This window comes from Scyliorhinus torazame, chromosome 4 (genome assembly GCF_047496885.1).
Source record: "Scyliorhinus torazame isolate Kashiwa2021f chromosome 4, sScyTor2.1, whole genome shotgun sequence".
Lineage (NCBI taxonomy): Eukaryota > Metazoa > Chordata > Chondrichthyes > Carcharhiniformes > Scyliorhinidae > Scyliorhinus > Scyliorhinus torazame.
In genome coordinates this window covers 143,160,352-143,185,044 of record NC_092710.1, presented here as the reverse complement: position 1 = coordinate 143,185,044, position 24,693 = coordinate 143,160,352, and the positions used below count along the sequence as shown (strand labels likewise).

Genomic DNA, 24,693 nt, shown 5'->3' with positions numbered 1-24,693 from the left:
CTGGGTGCTCCGGTTTCCTCCCACAGTCCAAAGATGTGCAGGTTAGCACTGCTGCCTCCTACCGCCGAGGACCCAGGTTCGATCCTGGCCCCCGGGTCACTATCCGTGTGGAGTTTGCACATTCTCCCTCCCTGTGTCTGCGTGGCTCTCACACCCACAACCCAAAGAGGTGCAGGGTAGGTGGCTTGGCCACACTAAATTACCCCTTAATTGAAATTTATTTTTTAATTCACTGCTAATGCACATGTTTCCGAGGGTCAATAAATTCTGCAGTGAAAGGGAGGTTGCAGCTGCCGGCTTCACAGAGTGAGTGGTTGTTTCAGCACTCCTTAATGACTAGGAGGAGCAAGATTGCTTTCCCAGGCTCCTTAAGGTAAAGTTGGATCCTACAGCCCTGCCAATTATAGGTCCCTCCCCAGCTTTTACTTAGCTTGAATGATGAGACCTAAGATCTTCAGATGTGGGGTCTCAGGCTTCATTAGAACTGAGTCGGCTTGGTGATTTTAGTTGTTGTTGCAGTATTTGCCACCTTTTGGCGTATATAGAGGAGCATCGTTTTGTTCCTTCTATATTTAAAGAATAATTATAAGTCCAGTGCGTAAGTTTCAGTTTATGAGGAACTAGACCTCCTAATGGAAACCCAGGGCTGAAAAGTCACACCCCTTTGACCAGGATCGTAATATGCTGGGTGGTTGCCTTCCACCAGGGATTCTGGAGGGCTTCATGGAGGTGCACAACATCTAGCTGCTCAACAAAATGCTGTGGCACGGGAGACGGTGGGATGCGTGTCCCATTCGGTTTCTGGATTACTAGTAGTGATAATACCACTGTGCCATTGCTTCTCTCTAAAGGTTAGAACAGTCTTTCACAAGGCTTAATACAAAACTAAATACAATTAAATTCATTATAATTCATTTTATGTTCCTCATCAACTATATACATGTAGGTACATGTAACCTAAGTGCAGGGATCAACCTCTGATTCTGGGAATGGCGGGGTCAGATCTGTAGGTTGTGGCTGGGCACACCCAACACTTAGGATACAGGCAATATAGATTTTTGGCCCCCCTGTCTTTCACTGTTTGCACAAGTTCAAAACGTTAAGTGAAAACTTGAACTGCAATATCTTGCACCATCTCAAAAATGGAAATTGACCACCAACTTCTCGTTACATGTGGAGTAAGAGGAAATAATTACACAGAAGAGTTTAGATCAGAGGCCATGTTATTGTAAGCAATAATTGTAATACAGCAATGGTGTCATGCCTCAGGTTAGGTAGGTGTCCGATATTCCCAAGGAAATCAGCTGATCAGGAATAACAGCCATCATGCAACTGTAACAAAGGATTCTCAAACAATTTCCAAACCTCATTTATTGCTTTGTTGTGAAGGACAGTTTTGCATATTTAGTCAACAGAGAATCCACCACAAAAGATTTGTGAGCCTTAATTGAACTATAAATTCACACGACTTATAACTAACATTATGCTATTCAAAAATTTATCATATCTAAAGACTCCAATTCAAATCAGTCCTGACAGAAACATTGCTTGGCGAGGAAGCGTTCAATGATAAGATGCTTAGTTTTGTCTGTATTTTTGCAAACTCTAAGACGCTGGAGTATACAACAAAAAGCCTTCTCGTTATTTATAAAGTTCATTAAACTGTGACAAAGAAGAAGATTACACTGATTAGATATTTGAAACTTATTGCTTTATTCTTTTCAATGTAATCAATTTAATTCATCTCCTAAGAATGTAATTATTTTGCAAACGCAATTATATTTAACAGTTAGCCTGCTGATTAGGCAAAAACAGAAATAATTAATTAGAAAATTACAAAATAGAATTAATCATCACCATACATAATGTCCTCATCTGTTATACAATAATGAAATGTTACTAACAAATATATTAGTCAGGATGCATCAGGAGTACACAAACTGTTTGATTTTTTTAAAATGTTAATATATTTAAAATAATCATATTAATGAGCATCTGAAAGTTGCAGCTTCATCTAAATGCATATTGGTGGCTTTACAGGACGATTGCCCACCCGTGCTGAAAATGCCTCTTCAAGGTGTTACTTTGCTTTTCATTCAAAAAGGTTCTTTATAGGCTTAACCCTAAAAGTAAACAAAGAAAGGACTATTATGGGAAAGTAGTTATGTACCATTAGAACCCATAATTGTGCCTCCACACAGGGCCAGGGAGAGAAAGCATGGGCCAAGAATCAAGAGAAGCACCAGTCAGGGCCCCTTTCCCCTTGTGGGATATTGTTAATTTGAGGGCAGCACGGTAGCACAGTGGTTAGCACAGTTGCTTCACAGCTCCAGGGTCCCAGGCCCGATTCCCTCCTGGGTCACTGTCTGTGCAGAGTCTGCACGTTCTCCCCGTATCTGCGTGGATTTCCTCCGGGTGCTCCGGTTTCCTCCTACAGTCCAAAGATGTGCGGGTTAGGTGGTTTGGCCATGCTAAATTGCTCTTAGTGTCCAAAAAAGGTTAAGTGGGGGTTACTGGGTTATAGGGATAGGGTAGAGACGCGGACTTCAGTAGGCTGCTCTTTGTAAGGGCCGGTGCAGACTCGGTGGGCCGAATGGCCTCCTTCTGCACTGTAAATTCTATGATTCTATGACAGGAAACTATCCCATTGGAAATTTATAACAATAATTTCAGGGGATATTTCAGGGATCACCTCATTAACATGTTCTGTACATTGACAGCAAATTCATAAAATACTGCAGGTGCTGAAAATTAGAAATAAAACAAAGATGCTGCAAATACTCAGCATGTTAGGCAGATTTTGTTTTACATATTTTGACTACCCTGTGCTGTATGGAAACAAAATAATGCCTGCATGCTGCAGCTTGCATTGTTTCATTGTTGGAGTTATAGAAGGGAAAGAGGGAAGGAGAGAGGATGGTCATATGCTACTGTCTGAGCTCCCTCCTCCATCCCCAGAGAGGAACAGCCAAGGAGGCAGCTCACTCCTTCACCTCTGCCCACCATGTGGCTGATGGCATAGGGTTGCAATCCACAGTGATAGCGAGAGTGAATGAAGAGCTACTGAGCATGCATCATCTATCCGTTACACAGAAAACCTCCCCTCTTCAACCATCTTGGCAAACTGGCTCTGGGTCCCTAATTCACAGCTGTAGCTGAGCTCACAGCCACCCCTCTCACTGGGACCAGAAGACAAAGACAATGGATTGGCTCCCAGCAGCACAGTGCCAGGCAATGACCATCTCCAACAAGAGAGAACCATCTCCCCTTCTTAGTTAATGGCATTACCATCACTGAATCCCCCACTATCAACATCCTGGGGGGTTACCATTAACCAGAAACAGAACTGGACTAGCCATATAAATACTGCGGTGAAAAAAGCAGGTCTGAGACTGGAAATAAGGAAAGAGGAAAGAAATTAGAATGCAAATTTCTTAGGTAAGATAAAAGATCAAGACAAAAATTTTGTTCCGATGCTTTATAAGTCAGGCTTCATTCCAAGTTCAAACTTGATACTGGGGCCAGTGTTAACATACTGGCTGACCATTTGGAAGGACTCAAAGCAGCAGATATCCAGCCATTAAGAGTCAAATTGCAAGCCCAGATCGATAATACGTCAGATAGCTGCCACCCTTAGCCACATGGGGTGAGAGATTACTTGCACAATCAAAGCACATCTCTACTGAACAGAAATTCATGTACACAATTGGGTTTACTGGGAAAAGTAGCAAAGATCGACAGGAGGACAGCCAGGTACCATTCAAGGATGAATTTCCATAGTTGGATGAAGAATCGATAGATTTGGATTCAGCAACAGCTGGTGAGGTTTAATCATTCAGCAGTGAGTCATTCGTTATTACAGACACACCACTCACTGGAATACAGGGGGAGATTGAAGATCTCAGTTATTTTTATAGACAGGCACAGAAATATATGGCACTGAAGAAGAGGGTGACCATCTGCAAGAGGAGCTTCCAGGCCTAGGTTGGCTGTTTCCTGACAAAGGTTATTGCAGCGACACAGGCTGGAAGATGAGGTTCTAAAGATTAGTACGCTTTTGATCCACTACCAAAGCATATAAAGGGCGGGATGTTCCGCATATTTCTCAGCCGCACGCCGTTCACTGGCGACGGAATTCTCTCTTCCCGCCAATTGTCAATGGGATTTCTTGTGTAAGCATCCCACACAGCCGCGAAACCCATAGGCGGAGGGGCGTTGCCGGCGGGAAAGTCGCAACGACCGAAGAATTCCGGCCATAGGAGAACTCAGCTGTCCTAGATTTTGGGCTGGATTCTCCGATTTTGAGACTAACTGCTGACACCGGCTTGGGAACGATGAGCTTTTACAATCGAAAAAACAGCGCGAAACGGCCACCGATCCTCTGTCTTGTGGGGGTAGAGCCCCGGCTCTAGCTGCGGATACAGCCAGAGAATTACTGGGTCCCTGGCCATGCATGTGCTTGGTGGTGCCTGCAGCGGCCACGCCGCGCAACATGGCAACTGCAAGCGGACCTAGCCTGCCAAATAGTGATCCCTTTTGGCCAGGCTCGCCACTCCCTGACCACCCCCCAGTTCTCCCAGCCCCCGCCAAAGCCCCACCTGCCCGCCGAACGGCTCCCTCCCCGACTGTGGCGGCGCTGGACTTAGTCTGCAGCCGCCACACCGAGTTCCCGAAACTAAATACAACATGCGACTGACGGGAACTCGGCCCATCGGGAGCGGAGCATCGGGGGGGGGGGGGGTCCTCAGGTAATGTCCTGAGGCCGTCCCGACAGCGTGTGGTGTACTCCTAAAGTACGCCGTTTTGGAGGGGACGGAGCATCGCAAAAATGACACCACCCCCGGTTTCGGCGCCAGCGTGGATTCTCCGAATGATCGCCGAATGAGATTTTGATGTTCGAGACCGGAGAATCCCGCCCAAGGTATATTTGTCCCACTGAACCCACCAATGAGATGCATTCCTGACCTCAGTGCATTGTCCAGGGATAACAATGTGCTTGATTCCAAGTTGGATCAGACTGTTAGAGTGAAGGTTGTGCTTTTTAGTTAGAGCGAATTTAATTGATTGATGCCCATGCTTCATTCTCATCAGCAAGTTATCCTTCCACTAAAGTCATCCTTCAGTGCAGCCACAGTGGCCAAAACTACAAAGCCTCTTCAGCCGAACAGTTCTGTACAGGTATTTAATTCAGTTCTGGAGATTCGATCCATTGTTGATGATGGTGTAGTCTTACCTCCTTATGTTGAGAACATCATCCCATTGCTTGCAGTGGAGCAGTCTCATGCTGAAGCAGGCATGACAATGATACCACTACCTTCAGAAAGTACAAGTAGTACCCTGAGCATAGTGGGGAAATCATAGTTTCTTCATATTCTGCAGATGTCTACAGGATTTTCATCCTTCTTGTCTTGTAGATTTATTCAAATCTCAGATATTGAATACCTTTTTCGTCATTATCAGTGCAGCAATGCATGTTACAGCTGTGCAATTCTTTCTCAAGTTGAAGATGCTTCAACCTCACAGGCCTTTCTCAACATGTGCTAAGAGGGAGCAGATGATTCCAGCAAGAGTGCGTATTTGTCCTTTTCCTGTTCAAGAGAGTGCGGCCGCCCATGTTCTGAAGTCTTTTCTCTAGTATCAGCATCTCATTGAAAAGGTTTCATGACCCTTGCTGTTAGTTGTCATGGAGATCACAGCCCAGTTAACAGGAGTCATGGAAAGCTACTATCAAACCCCACAACTTGTGTCTCTTCCATGGAAAGGACAAACAGCCATATATGTCCACAATGTTCACCTACAATGCTGAGAACGCTGTGGAATATCATAGAATTTACAGTGCAGAAGGAGCACCCTACCCAAGGTCAACACCTCCCCCTATCCCCATAACCCAGTAACCCCACCCAACACTAAGGGCAATTTTGGACACTAAGGGCAATTTATCATGGCCAATCCACCTAACCTGCACATCTTTGGACTGTGGGAGGAAACCGGAGCACCCGGAGGAAACCCACGCACACACGGGGAGGATGTGCAGACTCCGCACAGACAGTGACCCAAGCCGGAATCGAACCTGGGACCCTGGAGCTGTGAAGCAATTGTGCTATCCACAATGCTACCGTGCTGCTCAATATGGAAACCCTTTATGCAAGCAGCTGCAGGGGAGTAAGGGAAAGAGATGGATAGAATCTCTAACAGTGCAGGTGGTTTATAGAAGTTTGAAAATGTACTGGAAATGTTAATTCCAATAATTGTATGTTGAGGCTGAAGCTAGCCTGTACCTTAAAACAGGTTTATTTCGAAGACAACTCAGCGACATCACAATCTCTCCCAGTTCCCCGCACCTCAGTGTTCCACTTCTCCCCATTTATGGTCTTTTGAGCTTGTTCCCATTTATAGGTGGGCACAACACCAGGTTAAAGTCCAACAGGTTTATTTGAAATCACTAGCTTTCGGAGGTGACGAAGGAGCAGCGCTCCAAAAGCTTGTGATTTCAAATAACTCTGTTGGACTTTAGGTTGGTGTTGTGCGATTTCTTACCGTGCCAACTCCAGTCCAGTGTCGGCATCTCCAGATCATTTATAGGTGGATGAATACCCATTACCTGTTTAACAATGAAATTTATCTCAACAACGTAATTGCCATTTGATGCACTATCAATTACGACGAGACGAGAGTAGAGAGCAATCGAGGCTTTATTACGCAGAGGTGTGGAGCCTCCCGCAGCTGCTGCCGAAATGGCTGTAGCTCGGAGAGCCCACACATTTATACTCTGCCTACTGGGCGGAGCCAGCAGGCAGGGATTTACCCCCGTACCTGTAGTACAGGGGCCTTACCGTAATACCCTTGTATGCAGTATGTACAATACAACAGTGGTGACTACCACATTCACCCCCTGTGAAAAAAGAGTCCAGTGGGGGTGGTGGAAAACTATTTACATACAGTTGCTGAACATTTTAGAAAGAGTTTACAAATTTAGACGATCGGGTGACTTGATCCGCCGTTGCGAGCGCCGCAGTTCTGGTGGTGATTCAGGCGACGGTTCGGTCGTCGGTGACTCCGGGAGCGTGTCGATTTCCTCTTCATCCCCGGGTGGGACCAAGGGGAGGACGGATCGTCCTGGAGTGGGAGCTGTGGTGGGGTGCACTGGGGGAAGGGAGGGTGGCGCCGGGGCAGCAGGGGGGTTGGGGGGGGGGGGGACGTGTATGGGGACCCAGCTGGCGCCAGGTCCCTGAGGGAGACTGTGTCTTGGCAGCCGTCGGGATACGCTACGTTGGCGTACTGCGGGTTCGCGTGGAGTAGCTCTATCCACTCAACCGACGGGTCCGCCTTGTGGAGCCTCACGTGCTTGCGGAGGAGAACGGGTCCTGGAGCTGCCAGCCTTTTTGGGAGCGACACCCCAGAGGTGGACTTCCTGGGGAAGGCAAAGAGACGTTCATGGGGAGTTTTGTTAGTCGCAGTGCACAGGAGCAACCGAATGGAGTGGAGGGCATTGGGGAGGACCTCCTGCCAGCAGGAGGCCTGGCGAGATTTCTGGACTGTAGGGCCAGCTGGACGGCATTCCAGGCTGTTCCATTCTCCTGCTTCACCTGTCCATTTCCCCGAGGTTGTAGCTGGTCGTCCTGCTCGAGGCAATGCCCCTGCTGAACAGGTACTGGCGCAGCCCATCGCTCATAAATGAGGATCCCCGGTCGCTGTGGACGTAGGCGGGGAAACCGAACAGAGCGAAGATGGTGTTGAGGGCTTTGATGATGGTGGCAGATGTCATATCGGGGCATGGGATGGTGAAGGGGAATCTGGAATATTCGTTGACCACATTAAGAAAGTAAGTGTTGCGGTCGGTGGAGGGGAGGGGCCCTTTGAAGTCCACGCTGAGGCGTTCAAAGGGGCGGGAGACCTTCACCAGGCGCGCACGGTCTGGCCAGTAGAAGTGCGGTTTACACTCCGCGCAGACCTGGCAGTCTTTGGTGATAGCCCTGGCTTCCTCGATGGAGTAGGGCAGATTGCGGGCCTTCATGAAATGAGAAAAGCGGGTGACCCCTGGGTGACAGAGATCATCGTGCAGGGTCCAGAGTCGGTCCATTTGTGCGCTGGCACATGTACCTCGGGATAGGGCATGGGGGGGCTCGTTGAGCTTACAGGGGCGATACAAAATCTCATAATTGTAAGTGGAGATCTCGATCCTCCACCTCAAGATCTTATCATTTTTGATTTACCCCGCTGTGTGTTGTTAAACATGAAGACAACCGACCGTTGGTCAGTGAGGAGAGTGAATCTCCTGCCGGCCGGGTAATGCCTCCAATGAACGATAGCTTGGGCCTCCTTTTCGACAGAGGAGTGCCGAATTTCGGAGGCATGGAGGGTGCGGGAAAAGAATGCCACGGGCCTGCCTGTTGGTTGAGGGTGGTGGCCAGAGCGACGTCTGATACATCGCTCTCGACTTGGAAGGGGAGCGTCTCATCGACTGCGTGTATCGCGGCCTTGGCAATGTCGGCCTTGATATGGTTGAAGGCCTGGTGAGCCTCGGCCGTCAGTGGGAAAACGGTGGAGTGGATGAGTCGTGGGCCTTGTCCGCATTGTTAGGGACCCACTGGGCGTAGTACGAGAAGAACCCTAGGCATCGTTTGAGGGCCTTGGGGAAGTGGGGAAGGGGCGTTCCATGAGGGGGCGCATGCGATCGCGGTAGGGCCCTAGAACTCCGTTCTGAACCACATAGCCAAGGATGGCTAATTGGTTCGTGCTGAACACGCACTTCTCCTTGTTGATGGTGACGTTATCCAGGTACGGGAAAGTGGCCCGCAGTCCGTACCAGTCAACCATTCGGTCCATCTCCCGTTGGAAGACCGAGACCACGTTAGTGATGCCGAAGGGAACCCTAAGAAAGTGGTAAAGGCGGCCGTCCGCTTCAAACGCGGTATACTGGCGGTCCGCCTTGAATGCGGAGCTGGTGGTAGGCAGATTTCATTTCCACTGTCGAGAAGACCCGGTACTGTGAAATCTGATTGACCATATCACATATGCGTGGGAGGGGGTACGCGTCGAGCTGCATGTACCGATTGATGGTCTGACTGTAGTCAACAACCATCCTGTTTTTCTCCCCAGTTTTCACCACTCCCACTTGGGCTCTCCAGGGGCTGTTGCTGGCTTCGATAATACCTTCCCGCAGCAGCCACTGGACCTCCGACCTGAAGAAGGTCCTGTCCTGGGCACTGTGCCGTCTGCTCCTGGTGGCGACGGGTTTGCTATCCGAGGTGAGGTTCGCAAACAGGGGAGGTGGGTCGACCTTAAGGGTTGTGAGACCGCACACAGTAAGGGGTGGTAGGGGCCCGCCAAATTTCAGGGTTAGGCTCTGGAGGTTGCACTGGAAGTCCAGGCCAAGTAGCAAGGCAGCGCAGAGGTTGGGGAAGACGTAGAGCCGGTAGCCACTGATTTGCTATATTGCGTGAGGCGACTGTGAGCGAACGCGCTAGTTTCTTGGTCGCCGCGAGGCCAAGGGTAGCCCCTTCTCAGAGGCGCTGGAGGATGTAGGCCGACCCTATGCCCGTAATGAACGCGTCTCTAACTAGCAGGTCAGAATGTTCAGCGGCCGAAACGGCCTGGCAATCGCAGTCTCTCACCAGGACGTGCAGGGCATGCCAGAAATCTTCCACAGACTCACCGGGGAGTTGATATCGCATGGACAGGAGGTGCCTGGCGTAGATTTTGTTAGTCTGCTGGGTGTAGTTCTCCTTCAGTAGTGCCATGGCCTCAGCGTAGGTCGGCGCGTCCCAGATGAGGGGAAAAATATCGGAACTCAGACGCGTGTAGAGGATCTGGAGCTTCTGTGCCTCTGATGGTGGTTCTGTCACATGTCCGATGTATGCTTCAAAGCAAGCTAGCCAATGTGCGAAGGCCGACTTGGCGTTGTCTGCTTGATGGTGCAGCTGCAGGCGATCCGGCTTGATGCAGAGATCCATCGTTGTAAAAGCTCTGTGTTATAAATTGATGCACTATCAATTACGATGAGACGAGAGTAGAGAGTAATCGAGGCTTTATTACGCAGAGATGTGGAGCCTCACGCAGCTGCTGCCAAAATGGCTGTAGCTCGGAGAGCCCACACATTTATACTCCGCCTACTGGGCAGAACCAGCAGGCAAGGATCTACCCCTGTACCTGTAGTACAGGGGCCTTACCGTAATACCCTCGTATGCATAGAACATAGAACATAGAACAATACAGCGCAGTACAGGCCCTTCGGCCCACGATGTTGCACCGAAACAAAAGCCATCTAACCTACACTATGCCATTATCATCCATATGTTTATCCAATAAACTTTTAAATGCCCTCAATGTTGGCGAGTTCACTACTGTAGCAGGTAGGGCATTCCACGGCCTCACTACTCTTTGCGTAAAGAACCTACCTCTGACCTCTGTCCTATATCTATTACCCCTCAGTTTAAAGTTATGTCCCCTCGTGCCAGCCATTTCCATCCGCGGGAGAAGGCTCTCACTGTCCACCCTATCCAACCCCCTGATCATTTTGTATGCCTCTATTAAGTCTCCTCTTAACCTTCTTCTCTCCAACGAAAACAACCTCAAGTCCATCAGCCTTTCCTCATAAGATTTTCCCTCCATACCAGGCAACATCCTGGTAAATCTCCTCTGCACCCGCTTCAAAGCCTCCACGTCCTTCCTATAATGCGGTGACCAGAACTGTACGCAATACTCCAAATGCGGCCGTACCAGAGTTCTGTACAGCTGCAACATGATCTCCCGACTCCGGAACTCAATCCCTCTACCAATAAAGGCCAACACTCCATAGGCCTTCTTCACAACCCTATCAACCTGGGTGGCAACTTTCAGGGATCTATGTACATGGACACCTAGATCCCTCTGCTCATCCACACTTTCAAGAACTTTACCATTAGCCAAATATTCCGCATTCCTGTTATTCCTTCCAAAGTGAATCACCTCACACTTCTCTACATTAAACTCCATTTGCCACCTCTCAGCCCAGCTCTGCAGCTTATCTATATCCCTCTGTAACCTGCTACATCCTTCCACACTATCGACAACACCACCGACTTTAGTATCGTCTGCAAATTTACTCACCCACCCTTCTGCGCCTTCCTCTAGGTCATTGATAAAAATGACAAACAGCAACGGCCCCAGAACAGATCCTTGTGGTACTCCACTTGTGACTGTACTCCATTCTGAACATTTCCCATCAACCACCACCCTCTGTCTTCTTTCAGCTAGCCAATTTCTGATCCACATCTCTAAATCACCCTCAATCCCCAGCCTCCGTATTTTCTGCAATAGCCTACCGTGGGGAACCTTATCAAACGCTTTGCTGAAATCCATATACACCACATCAACTGCTCTACCCTCATCTACCTGTTCAGTCACCTTCTCAAAGAACTCAATAAGGTTTGTGAGGCATGACCTACCCTTCACAAAGCCATGCTGACTATCCCTGATCATATTATTCCTATCTAGATGATTATAAATCTTGTCTCTTATAATCCCCTCCAAGACTTTACCCACTACAGACGTGAGGCTCACCGGTCTATAGTTGCCGGGATTGTCTCTGCTCCCCGTTTTGAACAAAGGGACCACGTTTGCTGTCCTCCAGTCCTCTGGCACTATTCCTGTAGCCAATGATGACATAAAAATCAAAGCCAAAGGTCCAGCAATCTCTTCCCTGGCCTCCCAGAGAACCCTAGGATAAATCCTATCAGGTCCCGGGGACTTATCTATTTTCAGCCTGTCCAGAATTGCCAACACCACTTCCCTACGTACCTCAATGCCATCTATTCTATTAGCCTGGGGCTCAGCATTCTCCTCCACAACATTATCTTTTTCCTGAGTGAATACTGACAAAAAATATTCATTTAGTATCTCGCCTATCTCTTCAGACTCCACACACAATTTCCCATCCCTGTCCTTGACTGGTCCTACTCTTTCCCTAGTCATTCGCTTATTCCTGACATCCCTATAGAAAGCTTTTGGGTTTTCCTTGATCCTTCCTGCCAAATACTTCTCATGTCCCCTCCTTGCTCGTCTTAGCTCTCTCTTTAGATCCTTCCTCGCTACCTTGTAACTATCCATCGCCCCAACTGAAACTTCACACCTCATCTTCACATAGGCCTCCTTCTTCCTCTTAACAAGAGATTCCACTTCCTTGGTAAACCACGGTTCCCTCGCTCGACGCCTTCCTCCCTGCCTGACCGGTACATACTTATCAAGAACACGCAGTAGCTGATCCTTGAACAAGCCCCACTTATCCAGTGTGCCCAACACTTGCAGCCTACTTCTCCACCTTATCCCCCCCAAGTCACGTCTAATGGCATCATAATTGCCCTTCCCCCAGCTATAACTCTTGCCCTGCGGTGTATACTTATCCCTTTCCATCATTAACGTAAACGTCACCGAATTGTGGTCACTGTCCCCAAAGTGCTCTCCTACTTCCAAATCCAACACCTGGCCTGGTTCATTACCCAAAACCAAATCCAACGTGGCCTCGCCTCTTGTTGGCCTGTCAACATATTGTTTCAGGAAACCCTCCTGCACACACTGTACAAAAAACGACCCATCTATTGTACTCGAACTATATCTTTTCCAGTCAATATTTGGAAAGTTAAAGTCTCCCATAATAACTACCCTGTTACTTTCGCTCTTATCCAGAATCATCTTCGCCATCCTTTCCTCTACATCCCTAGAATTATTAGGAGGCCTATAAAAAACTCCCAACAGGGTGACCTCTCCTTTCCTGTTTCTAACTTCAGCCCATACTACCTCGGAAGAAGAGTCCCCATCTAGCATCCTCTCCGCCACCGTAATACTGCTCTTGACTAGCAGCGCCACACCTCCCCCTCTTTTGCCTCCTTCTCTGAGCTTACTAAAACACCTAAACCCCGGAACCTGCAACATCCATTCCTGTCCCTGCTCTATCCATGTCTCCGAAATGACCACAACATCGAAGTCCCAGGTACCAACCCATGCTGCCAGTTCCCCTACCTTGTTTCGTATACTCCTGGCATTGAAGTAGACACACTTCAAACCACCTACCTGAACACTGGCCCCCTCCTGTGACATCAAATCTGTGCTCCTGACCTCTATACTCTCATTCTCCCTTACCCTAAAACTACAATCCAGGTTCCCATGCCCCTGCTGCATTAGTTTAAACCCCCCCAAAGAGCACTAACAAATCTCCCCCCCAGGATATTTGTGCCCCTCAGGTTCAGATGTAGACCATCCTGTCTGTAGAGGTCCCACCTTCCCCAGAAAGAGCCCCAGTTATCCAGAAATCTGAATCCCTCCCGCCTGCACCATCCCTGTAGCCACGTGTTTAAATGCTCTCTCTCCCTATTCCTCATCTCACTATCACGTGGCACGGGCAACAACCCAGAGTAACAACTCTGTTTGTTCTACTTCTGAGCTTCCATCCTAGCTCCCTGAAAGCCTGCCTGACATCCTTGTCCCCTTTCCTACCTATGTCGTTAGTGCCAATGTGGACCACGACTTGGGGCTGCTCCCCCTCCCCCCTAAGGACCCGGAAAACACAATCCGAGACATCACGTACCCTTGCACCTGGGAGGCAACATACCAAACCTGAGTCTCTCACGCTCCCACAAAATCTCCTATATAGATATATGCAATACAACAGTGGTGACTACCACACCATTAAACTGCTTTTACAAAGCAATTGCTCTGGACCTTAACAATGTAACTAATGTAACTAATAAGACATTGGCATTAAATAGTTTAAGAAAACAGTTTAACAGTGTTATTAAAAAAGTTGAGATTATACTTGGGGGTGAAGATGTAGAATGGGATAATAGTTATGGTAATAAGATAGTAATGTGTATCATGATGGAACAGTAACATCAGCAGTCATGTGCAGGAGACTGAGAAAAGAAAATGGAATAGTTTTGACAAGAAAGTGACAAGAGCCTATAATGTACTGCAGTGTGAATAAAAGAGACTGAAGTCACTCATAGGTAATGGGAAACATTCTCAAGTCAGGACATGCCACAAGTACCCAAAGAGACATCCAAATAGTATTTAAAGTGGAAACCAAACCATAAACTACTGTTCACAATAAATATTATCTGGATGAAATGAATCATCTCAGACTGTGTGTGACTAAAGGCTTATAAAAGTTTGAGCTTTCTGTGATGCAGCCAGGGGAGTTCAACGAGCTTCTTAAAAGTCCTTTATTTCAGCAACAGCATCATACATGCACAGGGCCCAGTTTCACCGGGTCCTCTTTAGCTGGCTCTACAGCTGCCGGCCTTTTATGCTCGTGCTGGGTTAACTCAGTCCAATTGAACACGGGGAACAATCATCCCCAGCTGGATGAGTCTTGTGCAGTTTATTACACTTTCCTTAATAATTTGTAGAGAATCAGGATCGAAAGGATCAGTGAAGGTTACATCACACCCAGAGGGAAAACAGGGGAATTTTATTTGTTTCTCTGTAGGTCTACTAGGTCATTGCATGTGTCAACACAATAAATGAATTGCACTGCAATTGAGCTCCAGCAGCACATTAGTAACACTTGAGAGTTCTCAAGCCTGAGCTTTGCAAACCTGCAACTACATTTCATGGGATTTTGAAGAAGTGTGGCTGCCCCATTAGCTTTGACATTTACAAACAGCACAAAGAATGAGTAGCAATTTTTTGTGTGCATTATCCAACTATACTTCCTCATGACAATATCAATTCTCAGTGTGTTTGGTCTACCATGTGCATGTGGCTATATAGGTTGTTAGGCCAATCATATTCATCACATGTCATCAAAGCAGTAATTAAATTCCCCATTCTCTACACAAGGCTGGCTTAATTCCTGCCAATAATAAGCACCTCTGTGTAAAACAAGGAGGCCTGAGTGTTATTGCTGCCATTCTCGAAGCTTACTTCGGAGCTTTTTATTTCAAGTTATGAAAGATCACCCTGAGACCATCTACACTTACCACGTCCTTCATCTAGGGTCTGGAACAGGGGAGGCTCTCTTCATTTGTTATCTTTATAACCATCTAAAAAAGATGAAAGAGCACAAAGTCATTTCAATAAACATGCACGAAGAAGCATGATATGAATTAATACACCTCTTTTCAATAAGTCCCCAATCCACTAAAATTCAGGCTCACTAATGCTAGCGCCCCTAATTCTGTGCAACAAATGGTGACCAAAATATGATGGTGTTATTGAAGAAGCAGCTGTGGTGGCCAGATGTTTACATGTCAGAAAAATCATACCCAATCTGGATAATTTAGCTTTGTAAACATTGTGTTAGTTGCTCACGTATTGCCAATTAAAAGCTGAGGAAGAATGCAGCACAGCAGAAGCGCAGCAGTAAATAGCTGACACACTTGTGAATTATAATGTTTAATTTCAAGCTTCTCGATCCAGTCCATATGCTGAATCAGCCTTTGTAGACGAATACTCAAGTGCAACATTTTCATTTAAAACTAATTTCATGGGAAATTGAAAGTGCATTTTGAAACAGATCAATGGGTACCATTGAGGTCAATAAACTGATGCAATTTAATGAAATGAAATGAAAATTGCTTATTGTCACAAGTATGCTTCAAATGAAGTTACTGTGAAAAGCCCCTAGTCGCCACATTCCGGCGCCTGTTCAGGGAGGCTGGTAAGGGAATTGAACCGTGATGCTGGTCTGCCTTGGTCTGCTTTCAAAGCCAGAGATTTAACCCTGTGCTAAACCAACCCTGGCAGGTTTTCCAGGATAAGGAGTTCATTTTACATGCTTGCATTTTATTTGCTCAATCAACAATGAAATCTAAATAAACTGCCTTCTTGTTGTTATCTATAAATTACTAAATCTTACCAGGTCTGTGCACCTGAAAGACCTACCCTTGGCCTTTGCTGACCTCCTGCAATGAAATCCAAACAGTTTTCTGAATTTCTCCTGCCCCTTTGGTGCCTGGAATGTAAACCACGGTCTTTCAGCCAGTCCTTCTCATTTCCTTAACCTAAAGCACAGCTAGAAGTAACGTCAACTGGCCCAACCGCTGAACCGGAATGTTCTGACAACCAAAACTACGCCAAGGTGTTATCCCTCTTCATTGTGGCATCTGGGACATTCTGAAGCCAATCTATTAACAGCCAAAATGCAAGTCTGGGAGAAGAAAAACCTTCTGAAGACTTTTATGTTTTGGTAAATTGTGTACCTCAGATGTAGAGCAATGCTGAGGCACAGTTTTTGGATTCAAGGAAAAGGGAGTGGGGGAGTGGGGGTGGGTGAGTGGGAGTGGGGGAGTGGGGGTGGGTGAGTGGGAGTGGGGGTGGGGGGCAGTGGGGTGGGGGGGGGGGGGGGGAGGTGGAAAACAAGCCACAGGGCTACATGGTGTGGAAATCAGGATGACAGAAGGATTGTGTTTTGCTATCATGGCCCAGCTTTCACGGTAAAGAATCACACATGTAAAGTGGCCACTTAGATGCGGTACTGAATGATGGTTAGCAACAGTCATCCAGACTGGAAACGTTAGCTCCCTTCTCTCTCCACAAATGCTGTCAGACCTGCTGAGGTTGTTCAGCATTTTCTGTTATTTTAGATTTGACTGGGTAATGGTATTAGATCCGTAGCCCACCGTAACATCACTACTTTCAGAAAAGCAAATGAGTAAATTGAATAAAAATACATTTCTGAGTGACAAAGAATACTATTATGTGGTCACATATAAAGATAAATAATTCATATGCCTAGTACATAAAATTACCTTGTCCTTAAGAGCAAACTATGGCTGTTTAATGAGAAATTATTGAAAGAAAGGAGATTATTCACGTATTACATTAACATTTGTCATGATCATTAACTGAACACTATGTCAGTTCTCTCTTTTTATATCCCAACTGCAGATTCCTCACATTTTCCTTTTGTTGTGAAGGTGAGACTAAGGTATGATTGGTAAGATAGGCAAGGCCAGGTTTAACAGTATAGAATTGGACCAGTGACCATTTATCTTGCTTTACCCCCACCCTAATGCTGGCGGTACTCTACCATCATCAAGGTCTCCATCTTGAACTGCAAATTAATATTACACACACAGGCCTTGACAGCTTAGGGTTTCAAAAGTTATCCGGTCTATCTTGGTGATGGGAATTTACTGCAGAAAGCCACCAGGAATTTATTCATTTTTCTCACATGTACCCTTTTTGAAAATCATTCTCATACAAAAAACACTAACTTTCTAAGGGATTAATCCCACATGTTTAGAAATACTTGAGTTAGAGTAATTCACACGTGTATTGCCTCAGGATAAAATACTTCAATTAATTTTACATAGTTGAAAACGACAATGAACAGAAGTATGCTCAGAATGATATCATATTCTGTACAATTAATGTGTGGAAAGTGAATTCCTTCAATCACCCACCCAAGCATTCTACATCCTTATCTTTTCATGAATTTCCTTAATTCCCAAAATTAAGATTCCTGCTCTGCTGTCCCATCTGCTTGACAGCTTCTCCTGTTCCTAACTGCACCTTCCTTCTTCACCCCTAGATTCCATCCCAACAATATTCAGAAGCATCTCACTTATCTCCCTTGTCACTTTCTCCAGAATAGTCTCCATGAGGCATCGTACATGTGTCTTTGCTGCTTTCCCAACTCATCTCCTAAATCAGGCAAACAACTCTACATGCCCAAGATTCATTGGCATCATGTACTGCTCCCTTTCCTCTGGCACTGTCCCTCCACCCTTCAAAGATGCTGCTCCCACCCACTCTCCTTAGAAGAGTTCCTACATCTTATCCAAACAACCATCTCTTTCTCCCAAAAATTCTCAAATACTTCATTCCAACTAATCTGGCAACAAGTTCTCGCACCATCCCCTGTTTAAATCACTTCATTCTGATATCCATGCAGCCACTCAACCATGGTCAAGACTCCTGTGATTCATGCGTTTCTCAGCAGATTTTAAGGCCATTAACCATTCTGTCCTCTCCTCCACGGCACTGATTCCTAGCCAAACATCAGCAGCACTTTTCTTGCAATGAATCACTTCTCCCAGCCTGTAGAATGTGGTTCAACATTTCACCTTTGGCCTCACCGTGTTCTATACATGCATGCTGGCCCTTGACAACATCAACAAGGTCAGTCTCAGCTTCCACGCGTAGTGAAAATACCCAACTCGCGACACGGACCCTTGAATCCGGACCGTGACTGTACTGTCTGACCATCAGTTTGACATCAGGTAATTTCGACATCCGTCAGGAAAAAGATGCCAAAGTTTGCGGTCACGTACCAACCGACTCAAGAACAGCTTCTTCCCTACTCCAGTCAGACCTTTGAATGGACCTACCTCGTATTAAGTTGATCTTTTCTCTATATTTTAGCTATAACTGTAACATTATATTCTGCAGTCTCTCCTTTCTTCCCTATGTATGGTATGCATTGTTTGCACAGCATGCAAGAAACAATACTTTTCACTGTATACTAATACATGTGACAAGAATAAATCAAATCAAATCAAAATCATGGTGTGGAAGAGGCAGAACTTGCTCCAACACTCTGTGCTTTTGATTTTCCACTATGGTGCTTACTGTATGCTTTTGATTTTCACCATCGTGCTTATTGAAAACATTTTATTCTTCAGTCCTTCCGCCTTCCAAAATGCACATTTGGCCTCGGTATTGCCTCTTTTGTGGGTGCTATAAGGTCCTTAACATTTCCAGAATGGTGGCTGTGGCACCCACGCATACACCTAATAAAGTGAGCCAGGTACCATTTTAGTAAAAGCTAGGCCACGTGCACTTAATGCCCACTGAAAGCACACAGAGCACGAAAATTATGAAATCGATCAGCATGTAATGCTGACTTGATGTTCATGCAGCAATTTTGGAGCTCCATGCTGCAGTTAATGCTCTGACTTTACCTTCCACGGTAGAACTCATTAAACAGCATGAATCCCTCCTTTTTGAAGAGACGATCCAGGTTAGTGCTGGATTATTTGTCCTGGCTGTTGCTGTAATTCCATGGGTTTTGGATGCTTTCTACAGTTGGTTAAAGTTTCAGAATTGCAGGAAGTGGTCAGTCAGGTGTTGAACTACCCTTTTGGTGATTTAAAACATGTTGCTCCCAAATTTGAGTGTCGGGTTTTCTCTTGGCATTGGGTATAACTGGAAGGATGGGCAGGAAGCATGCAGCACAGGACAAATAAATAAAAGATGGAAGAGGGCGAGAAGAGCTGTCAGCAGGAGGCTATATCCACGAGAACGAGTGGGCAGGTTGAAGTTGGTACGTTGCCTCAATTCCACTAAAGGGGCACAGGTTCACAGCACCTCACTGTCGCCACACTCATTTTCAAGAGTTAACCTTTTTACACCCGAGGCCCAAACCATCCACTATTAGTGTAACTGTTGTATTACCTAGCCAATGTGAACAATGTGAACATCACCAACCTCAAAAGAGCTGTGAGCATCTAAGCAGCAGAGACTGATCAGAGACTGTGCTCCACTCTCTCCAGGATGAAGAGGTGAAGGCTACTTACTTTGAGGAAACTAATATTCAGGCCTGCTAGTAGACCAAGACACATTGGAGGTAACTTCGGCTTTGAATTCTAGTGTAAAAAGGGTTATATGCAATACAACTCTCCCAAAACTATGATCTGATACTGCCCAGACTCCTGGAACCATGGAACTGGGTGTCCATGGTCTCAGTCACAGCACTGAGGGAAATCTGTGCCATGCATCACCGCCCACTGCTTTGGGGCTCCTGTACAGATGGTCAGGAAAATGCTACTTGCTTCAAAGAACTCTGTATTTCAATAAATGCCTTCTGTACGACTGTAGCAAAAAGGTGCACACACACACACACTTCTACATGGGCTGCAGGCTACTCAGCGCATGTTCAAAGGATGCTCCTGTACTAACTTCTGAAAGCAGGATCTGAAGGAGATTAGTCCCATGGCCTTGTTAGCGACAGTTAGTGGAGGATGATGGACTGGGTCAGCTGGTTCATTTTCCTTTCCCCCACTATCATTTGTTGCTCCTTATCTGTACATTGTATTCACCGAGTGCCCCTGCATCCAACTCACTAACGATATTTTCCAGGATTCTCTTATCTGTGCTGGTATGAGCGGTAGTTGGCGTGTTTGTGGCAATGTTCTAGCGCAGGTACTGGGGACACCTATCCTTTTTCTTCATGGGAAGGAGAAACCGGGACAACATTCTCAATACATCCCTCAGACAATAGCTTCCAAGACAGATGAGGTGGTAAGAATTGAGTGCTTCATGCAGGCGTAAGTCCTGCTGTGAGTGACACTATGAGTGGACATATCAAATGAAGAGTACTTGCTGAGTGGTACCACATCAACTCTAAAGTTGTCAGCTGCTCTTTTGAGCGAGTTCACCTTTTGTTCTCATTCACTTCATAAGACGATGGGAACCAAGATCTGGAAACAGAGCATAATGATCAGCACTTTAGTTTGTGAATGATTAACAGAAGTGGGATCCTTTCGTCTTGAGTATTTTCCTCCCCAGCTCAAAATCTCCCAGTAACCTGCTTCCTGCTAGTTATCTTTTTGTGCTGGCAGTTTCTATAGAATGAGCGTGTGTAGTACTATAATGTGAAATCTTATGCTGGGTTGAATTGGACTGTACCTTGTATGGTGAATGAGAATGTAAGCACATTTTAGTTAGTACACCCACCTTGACATTTCTTCTGGCACTACTGAAGTTCTGAATTTGTTAGATCCTTTTGATCTGAGTCACAGCAATTGTTTGTTGGTGCAACTTCCTCCAAACTTCAGACTTTGCTTTTTTCAGAGAGTTGGGTCACCTGTCCTGAAGATTGAAACCTTGTGTCCCCATATCACCACTTCCAAAGCTAAAGTGCTGAGTGCAGAAACCTTCCTCATGACAATCTCCTCCGCAGTTCCAACCAGTGTGTTGCACCTGAACCTAAGTGGCTCCACTTAATTGGCTAGATGCAACCCTTTAAGAGCTGCTAACTACTCCAATTATCTTATTGACAGTCAACAATAAGGTTTCACCCACAATGCATGTATTTTATGTGCTTTCTAGGAAATGCTTTATAGTGGGTGTAGAAAATAAGAGTTTCTGCTCTAAAAAATAAGCACCTATAGATTTAATTTGATCTGAATCACTATTAACATATGGACCTGGATTTTCACTGAGCCTTGGTGACTCGGGTGCCCCCTAAAAATGGCAGGCAGGATTTTCCACCCTAGTTAAAGACTGTATGCTTTTGAGAGTGACTGTAAGAGGTGCGGGGTGGTTCCCGTCAAAAACCTATATCCGGCACTCTGGACCTGGCTGGCTACATTGCAGAGATAGGCATCTCCTATTAGTCCACAACTTTCATGGAGCTAAGCAGATTTTTAAAGAGCTGTGGTTCACGGCCTCTTAGAGGAGTCATGAACCTTAGTTTGCATGAGGGAATTGTTTACAAGGTAAGTTCAACAGAGCATGCCCCCTTTTCCAGGTTAGGCTCCCCTTCACCCTTTGTGGCCCTTCATGCCCCCAATGCCAAGCTCTGCCATTCCACCCATGCTCTATGGCCTCTCATGCCCCCATGTCAAAGTCTGGCACTTCCATTTCCATTGACATACTGTACACCTTCTAGAACCAATTAACCATATAGTGGTAAGTTGAATATCTAAAAAACCTTTCAAAGAGTCATTAATTGAGAAGTTTCTCCAATTTAAAAAAAATGTCTGAATACAAGCTAATAAAAGTGACAATCATCCCGGCCCTTTAAAATAAACAAAAGTCACAAACACTTAAAACCTCTTAACTTGATGTAAACATTGTAAAATTGACAGCAAAGATCAGGGAGCCTGAGATGTCAATCAGACAATGGGCCCGATTCTTCCGCCCTGCCTGTCGTAAGATTGCCGTGGGCGATAGAAAAGTGCCTTCGACCTCGGGAGGGATTCTCCAGTCACCGGGAGGGTGCGGCCGGAGAATCCCACCCAATGTTTCCTCTGGGGACTAGGTGTTCCATTCTTATAATAGCTGTCTGGGCTCTTGCCAAGCCTCATATGTATACTTTAATGCATATAATCTGCAGCGATGGTGGCACAGTGGTTATTTTATTGGACTAGCAATACAGACACCAGGACTAGTGGCCTCAGAGACATGAGTTCATATCCCACTATGGTGAATGGACAATTTAAATTCAGTAAAGTAAATTAATCTGGAATTAAAATATAGTATCGGTAGTGGTGACCATGAAACTACAGGTTTGTTGTATATATCCATCTGATTCACTAATGTCCTTTTGGACAGGAGGTTTTCCCTCCTTATCCAACCCAAGCTATATGTGACACCAGACCCGCATCAATATAGTTGACTCTTAATTTCCCTCTGAAATGACTTAGAAAACCACTCTACATACCAAGCTACATTGAAGAAGGTGGCTTATTACCAGCTTCTTAAGGACAATTCGGGATGGGCAATAAATGCCAACTGGCCTTACTAGTGCCATCCACATTCCAAATATGTATAATAATTAGAATAATGTGTAACAGTTTCATTCCACAAGTTGATCATCTCTGTTCAAACTATTACATGCGTGGCCAACATATTATGCCATGGAACCACAAAGCCCTGGAAGAAGGCCTTACAGACCATCTTGTCTGTAACAGCTGTTTAAAAGAATCAGTGTCATAGAGATCTACAGCACAGAAAAGGCGCTTTGGTCCATCGTGCCTGTGCCAGTCAAAAACAACCATCTAACTATTCAAATCCCATTTTCCAGCACTTGGCCCATAGTTTTGTATGCCTTGGCATCGCAAGTGTACATCTAAATATATCATAAATTTTACGAGAGTCTCTGCCTCCACCATCCTTTCAGGCAGTCAGTTGCAGATTCCCACCACCCTTGTCATCCCCTCTAAACCTTCTGCCCCTTACCTTCAATCTTAAATCATTGATCCCTCCACCAAGGGGAAAAGTTTCTTCCTGCTTATTCTATTCATGCCTCTCATAATTTTATACATCCCAATCATGTCCCTCCTCAGTCTCCTCTGCTCCAAGGAAAACAATGGCAATCTATCTGTCATGTGAGAATACCTTTAAGAAATGGATGTTTAAGCAATGTACCTTTAAGGAATGGAGATGATCATATTACTGAAGTGATGGCACAGGGTGGGAGCTGAGCTCACTTCTGCTTTTGGTTTCAGTTTGAAAAAGCAGCTTGTGTGTGTCTGTGTGTTTCCAGAGAGTTGCAGGAAGAAAAGCAAGGTGCTCGAGCTGAAGTCAACCAAGCTGATATATCTCTGCCATCCAACAGAAAATATATATATTCTGTGACCTGGTGTGTTACTGTTTTGAAGGTTTGAAGCCTTTTTGATGTTTGAAGGAACATTTTGAGGGATTATTTAGTGTTGTATTATTTTTGGGGTTATCTTTGAAGTAAGGGGTGTTAAGAGATCCAATGTTTATTTAATAGGTTAATTTGAGTTCATGGAATAAACGTTGTTTTGTTTTTAAAACCGCGTGTCCATAATTGTAATATCACACCTTGGGAACAAGCCGTGTGCTTCAAAAGCAACAATCCATTAAAGGGAGAGGTTGGTTGAACTCCATGATACATTTTGGGGTTCTGAAAACACCTCGCCCATAACATATCTAATCTCTCTTCTTAACTAAAACTCTCCAGCCCGGCAACATCCTGGTAAATCTCCTCTGCAGGGAGGCGGTGGCACTGGACTCGTAAAGCAGAGACCCAGAGTACTGCTCTGGGACCAGGTTCAAATCCCGCCACTGCAGATGGTGAAATTTGAATTCAATAAAAATCTGGAATTAAAAGTCTGATGATGACCATGAAACTATTGTCGATTGTTGTAAAAACCCATCTGGTTCACTAATGTCCTTTAGGGAAGGAAATCTGCCATTCTTACCTGGTCTGGCCTACATGTGACTCCAGACCCACATCAATGTGGTTGACTCTTAACTGCCCCTCGAGAGCAATTAGGGACGGACAATAAATACTGGCACAGCCTGCGACGCCCACGTCCCATGAATGAATTTTAAAAAAAATCACTTTTGTTTAACACCTATTGAATTTCAAAGTCTCTGTTGCCCCGGTGAAACATGGAGACAAATTGCCTGTAAACCCCACTGTCTGTAGGTTTTGGTCCATCCTTGAGCCATGAGATGTGTGAATTTCATAAGTGGCTGTGAGGTTTCTACATTCAGGTCCATTTTTAATCAGGTACTGCCACAGACTCTACTTCTTACAGCTCAACCCCCAAAGGTTACATGACATGCTGCAGCCAGCTTTGGGGTGGGATTCTCCGAACCCCCCCGCCGGGTCGGAAAATGCCCGGGGGGCGGCACGAATCCCGGCCCGCCGCCCCAACGCCGACTGCCGTACTTTACGGCGCCGTTTTTCGGGCAGGGTTCCCGCCACGCCGGTCGGGGGCCGTTGGCAGCGGCCCCCCTGGCGATTCTCCGGGCCCCAATGGGCCGAGCGGCCGTCCATTTTTGGCCAGTCCCGCCGGCGTGAATCACTCAACTCATGTACCGGCGGGACCTGGCAGGTAAGTCGGCGGGGGCAGTCCTCGGGAGCCCAAGGTGGCCAGGCCCGCGATCGGGGCCCACCAATCTGCGGCGGCTTGTTCCGTGGGGGCACTCCTTTCTTCCTTGCCGGCCCCTGTAGGGCTCCACCATGGCCGGCACGGAGAAGAGAACCCCCGTGCATGCACCAAAATACGCCGG

The 24,693-nt window shown here is 46.2% G+C and overlaps 1 protein-coding gene across 10 annotated transcripts in view; it reads right to left on the bottom strand.

Annotated features, from left to right (window-relative positions):
• Window positions 1–1,353: 1,353 nt before the first annotated feature.
• Window positions 1,354–24,693, bottom strand: part of LOC140410513 (doublecortin domain-containing protein 2) — a 254,897-nt gene continuing 231,557 nt past the window's right edge. For 8 of the 10 annotated variants that reach the window (XM_072498707.1, XM_072498700.1, XM_072498701.1 and 5 more), the window contains 3 exons: window positions 15,833–15,928; window positions 14,955–15,017; window positions 1,354–2,123 (listed from right to left, as the gene is read on the bottom strand). In XM_072498707.1, coding sequence (XP_072354808.1) covers window positions 14,967–15,017; window positions 15,833–15,928 — 147 coding nt within the window. In that variant the 3' untranslated portion in view covers window positions 1,354–2,123; window positions 14,955–14,966. The remainder of the gene's footprint in view (window positions 2,124–14,954; window positions 15,018–15,832; window positions 15,929–24,693) is intronic. The other 2 variants (XM_072498702.1, XM_072498704.1) reach the window with 2 other exon arrangements.